Raw genomic sequence first — 5,000 nt, 5'->3', positions numbered from 1 at the left:
TAGGCTGACATTAGGAGTGCCTAATCTAACCAGCAAACCTACTTGTCTTTAGCTGCATAGTGCCCTTGTGTTTATATTCCACTGTACTTTAAGTCCATTGTAATTATATTCAATTGCATTTATATCCAATTGTAGTTGTATTCAATTGTATTTCTATTCAATTGTAGTTATATTCAATTGTAGTTAAATTCAATTGTAGTTATATTCCACTGCAATCACATTCCATTGTATTTATATTCTATTGTTTTTATATTCATTGTATTTGTAATGTATTCCGTTGTAGTTTTATTCCGTCTTCTAGACATATATCACCAGAAATGCTTTGAAAAAGATTAGAAATTTCAATGATATCTTTGAAATATCTTTACTAACTTTTATATTCTACAGGTATCACTTCCGTTTAGTCTGCCAAGTTTGCTGGGATTAAACAGCCAGAATGTTCAAGAACAGCGGCGGTATCTGCTTGGTCACATATCCGGGGAGGAGTAACAGTAGACTGTCTAGAGTCTGGACCGGATTCATTCATTCCTTTCGGAATTTACCTTTGACACCAGTGATGATGAACTCACGTCAGGACTCAGATCACCTGAGCCAGGTATTCAGGAGCTGTGAAATGCCATCTGGCTAGGCATGTTCATCGGGTTGGCATGCTCAGTCCATGGTGTTTACAGACTCTGGGAGAACTTCGCCTTAGCCTTCAGGCCTTGTGAGTGTTTACCATTGAGTTCCCTTGGTAGGACAACTTGGTACAAGTTGAGTCCATAGTTAAGAGTGTCAGAATCAGGGTGTAGAATGACACAACCCTCCATAGCCCAGGTCCTCTGCCACAGGCAATTTAGTAATGCATCCACAATGAAACTAAGCACACCACCGCCTACACTTACATACAATAACGTGGCTCGGCTACAGCTTCTGCTAGCAGACGCAGAGAACTTCACTGAACATCAGACGCGACCTGCAAACACGGAGGGGCCCCAGCGTGGGTGAGCGGAGCGGCCCCTCCGTCTCAGACGAGCCCCTCGGCCCCGGGGCCCCCCGCGTGTGCGTCTGAAACCCGAGAGGACGGAGCAGCATCTGGCTACGAACGCCGACGCGAGCCGCAGGTCTCCGCCCCCGCCCAAGCGCCGCTCGGCACAGGTGTGGGTGTGTTTGGCATGTGCTGGAGGCGTGGTGCAGGTGGAGGTGTGCGCGGGTGGAGGCGTGAGCGGGTACGTTACAGGTTAGGGGCGGAGACGCTGGCAGTGGACACAGGTGTCTGAGACTGATATAATGGGGACTGAGGGTTTGTAGGAGACGCTAGGGAACGTGCCATTCTCTGCCCGAAATGAGACGTCCACAATGGCTCAGTATTTTGCGCGTCAGACAGTGTTTCTGCTGGAGCGGGAGTCAGACGCGCATAAAAGAGACCGTTGTGTTTCAGTGTACATAACACAGCAACTGTGCAATAAGCATTCCACCAGCAACAAACAAAAAACAAAAAAAACCCTTTGCTTGCACAAACAAGTGCGTGATCACACCGGGAGCTGCTGTAAGTAAACAGTCTCTTCTTTTCTCTTGCAAAATAAGTAGATGGAACAGATATGAAAAGATGACATGTAAATTCTGAGACACCGAAGCGGTCCATGGATGCCCCGGACACAGGGCTGATTGTGCGCTCTCCTGGAGAGAGATTTGCATGGTTAGACTTTGCGTTCAGTGACTCAACTCACAAGCGAGCCGCTCAGCGCCCGTCCGCACGTAGCGCGCTCGCAGGTTCAAAACCACGGCCACCCCTGCTCCAACACTCACATTTAGGCACTTTTCGCGTTCCTGCGCAGAAAGAAAACCACGTCAGTTTCCTGCTGGGCACGTGGAGTGAAAGTGGACAGGTGAGGGAAGAGGCGGAGAGCTGCACTTACCACAGCGTTCAGCAGCAGAGCCTCCAAACATCAAGTCACAATGAAGTTTGCTCCAAAGCACAACATGTGACCACAGAGGCCCAATGGGGCTTGAGCACTTAGAGTTGTTTTTTTTTTTTTTATATAGAAGGGAAGAGTTAAACTTGTCGCCTGGCTTACACGGAGACTCCTGTGGGCCACCACAACCACAAACCAAAACTGCAACCAGTCACGGCTCCCCGAGCCCCAGAGAGAAGGGCAGATAAAGATAGATAGAGGGAAACAAGAAGACTGAAAGAGAGAAATAAGGAGGGTGCTACATGTGCCTGTTGATGTCAGTGTGAATCACCCGGATTACCAAAAGAAAAAAAGAGAAGAAAAAAAAAGAGAAGAAAAAAAAAAAAAAAAACCGAAGCCACAGCGACACATTTGGGCTCCTTCTGTTTTTTTTTTTTTTTTTTCACGAGGGGTAAGCATCAGTCGATTGCAGTCTGAGTGCCGATCACTATCTGCACCTCCTCCGAGCCATGCACAACACGCCAGGACGCAGCAGTCCCGACAACACGACCGGACAAACCCCGGACGGCCATGGGGTTGAGGGCGTGGGTGTGTATGCTCGGCGGGGTGGGGGCGGAGGGGGGGGGTGGAGTGGGTGGAGGTTATGATCCAGGGCGGCGTGGAGGAGTTAGACCCTCTCCTGCGGTATCTAAGACGGACCCCCCCTTTGTGCCTCTTCGTCACCACCGTGCCGTTCGGTTTCTTGCAGGGCGAAGCACAGAAGAGCCGGAAATTCAGGGCCACGTGAAGTTGGAGCCGCTGGACTCGGGTGAAGAGGAGGACGAGGTTTTCGAGAAGCAGCCCCTCAGCATGGCCTCCAACAGCATCTTCGAGACCTTCCCGTCCTACCAGTCCTGCTTCTCCAGGGGTGAGTCGAACCGTCAACCTTCAGGGTCCTTCTGAGGTGGCCAAAACGTGGGGAGTTGCGCCCCTGGAGCGTCTTGTCTTGTGTTTTCCTGACCGCACGCCATGCAAACGAACTTCTAAACGACGCGGAGAAGTAGATGAGTGAAATGGCAGTTCGTAATTGCCGGTTTGCTGTGTCAGTGGTGCACTGAAATCTCGTGGCTGAATCTGAAAACCACAGGACTGTGGGTTACTGAGTGCTCCACTGGTTAACCTCACTACACCATCAACAACACAGCAGTCTCTCCAGAGTCAAACGCCTACCGTTTGGGTTCTTCCCTGGACCCAAGTTATTTGAGCAGAGTGAGAGCCAACAATGTGATGTCTCTTGTATCTTATAAACCCATTTGTAAGCGTCCCAGTTCAGCGCAAGGTGCTATGACCTAAGTTTCAAAATGTTTCCTCTGAATTCAGATCATCGCCAGCTAGACAATGACACAGCCAGAAGACATTATGGGCGCTTGTTTTCATTTAAAAAATATATATTTTTTTGGCAGTGCGAGTCGTGTTTTGACTTCTGCGAGGTCAATGTGGCTGGGTGTAAGTGAGGGAGGTTAAGGGTCAAAGGTTCAGTATTCAGTACAATACAGTTCAGTACATTTTTTCGCTTGTGTGTCAGATCCCTCAGATGGACCGCAGTCATCCACTCCCAGTGCGGGTGAGTGGGAGCCGGTATTGGGATTTTATGATACACAGACCGAGAACCAGAGAAAGAGACAGACATGGATGAAATCAGAAACACACCCAGATATGGGAAAATGGAGTGCAGTTGTGACAGGAGTAGAGCTACAAAGTAGAGCACAAAGGTCAACACTGTCTCGCCCAAACAGACACGCCATGTTGTTGTTCTTCCTGAGGACACAATCCACATTTTATAGCTTCATCTGATGTACGTGCAGCCCTCATCATTATGTAACCAATCTGTTCTAGGAGGCTTTATGTAAGCTATACTCTTTGGTAATACCAAATTGGTTTTATGTAGAAGTACTTGTGTTCTACACGGATATTATAGATGTATTGGAAAAGTAAACAAAAGATGAAATGTTTCTCCTGTAGTCCTTAGAAATTTTCAGCCAAGCTACTTTTCAGATCTTTCAGTGCCACGGAAGCACTTAAAAACATTAGCTCATTTAAATTGTCTAGCTTTGCATTGTGTTACAGTGGTATGGTTCACATTTATCCAGCACACTGATGGTGAGGAGACCCAGGCCCAGTTTTAGTTTGATCAAAAACAAAGTACCAATTTTAGCTCACTGAACTTTCCCATTATTATGTCGGGCTATGTGAAAAATGTCCAAATATGCTGCTTTCATGTTTGTATTTTTCATGACAAATGCTACCGCTTTGTGATCTAAGTAGCTATTTAAATATATAAAAGCTACATAAGTAAAACCATTCTTTTATACAATCATTAAAATATGCTTTAAATGAATTTAAAGCATTAACCAGGTAGATTTGATAAAGCTTCAAAACTTGGACGAGGTTTGTTTTGTTTTTTGGGTGCATTTTCACTGGCGTAAGTTTCGGTGGGTGATGTCTTTTCTCTTGAAAGGGTACGCAGCGTTGTTCTCAGATGTGAGCACGCCCGAGTGAAAGAGACCTGCAGCCTTGTTTGGGCCTTTTCAGCCCCGCACTGCGCACGTGTTTGCGTGTCTTGCAAGCACTGTCAGTTAACACAGGAAGTTTATCACTCGCGTTCACACGCGCTGAAGAGCAAGAGAGTCTTTAGAGGAACGTGTCTGCCTCTCACAGACGAGGCCCACTCTGTCCATGACGCCTCACGAGGTGACGGTTGAAAGAAACGTCAGAAACCTGGTGAATCGTGGCTAGGCTCCCGGCACCTTTGTGCGTTCTCTTGTCGTAAGGTTTTTGGTTTAGAATGGGCGCCAGGACTAACAAACGCATGCTGGCGTGGAATCTTCTCTCTGGTGCATTTCTAGCGATGTCATGAGGAGGTATTAAGGAAGTCGTTATGCAGTATAACCGCATTCTGCCCTTGTGTGTGTGTGTTTGTGTGATATATTGAGACACATGTGCATGTAAATGTTGCTATGGGCTTGTGATGAACTTAAAAAAAAATCATGTCATGAATGAAGGTGGTCATTCCACCATCAGGTCTTCTGCTCAAACGTGATTGGTGGACTTTGGCATTTGTGGTTT

The 5,000-nt window shown here is 47.1% G+C and overlaps 1 protein-coding gene and 1 long non-coding RNA gene across 5 annotated transcripts in view; one reads left to right on the top strand and one right to left on the bottom strand.

Annotated features, from left to right (window-relative positions):
• LOC143484090 (uncharacterized) overlaps nt 1-2,047 on the bottom strand; it is a 9,569-nt gene extending 7,522 nt beyond the window's left edge. For both annotated transcript variants that reach the window (XR_013122540.1, XR_013122541.1), the window contains exons 1-2: nt 1,899-2,047; nt 1,710-1,809 (exon numbers count right to left, since the gene is read on the bottom strand). This is a non-coding gene — a long non-coding RNA (uncharacterized LOC143484090). The remainder of the gene's footprint in view (nt 1-1,709; nt 1,810-1,898) is intronic.
• Nucleotides 2,048-2,213: 166 nt separating this feature from the next.
• Nucleotides 2,214-5,000, top strand: part of runx1 (RUNX family transcription factor 1) — a 37,964-nt gene continuing 35,177 nt past the window's right edge. For 2 of the 3 annotated variants that reach the window (XM_076982588.1, XM_076982587.1), the window contains exons 1-2: nt 2,344-2,483; nt 2,644-2,802. In XM_076982588.1, the coding sequence (XP_076838703.1) occupies nt 2,405-2,483; nt 2,644-2,802 (238 nt within the window). In that variant the 5' untranslated portion in view covers nt 2,344-2,404. Of the gene's footprint in view, nt 2,484-2,643; nt 2,803-5,000 lie in introns of all 3 variants that reach the window. The other variant, XM_076982589.1, reaches the window with a different exon arrangement.

The sequence above is a fragment of the Brachyhypopomus gauderio genome, chromosome 20 (genome assembly GCF_052324685.1).
Source record: "Brachyhypopomus gauderio isolate BG-103 chromosome 20, BGAUD_0.2, whole genome shotgun sequence".
In the NCBI taxonomy this organism is placed as follows: Eukaryota; Metazoa; Chordata; class Actinopteri; order Gymnotiformes; family Hypopomidae; genus Brachyhypopomus; species Brachyhypopomus gauderio.
Note: the sequence above shows the minus strand (reverse complement) of the source record. Positions and strands in the feature narration are given on the sequence as shown.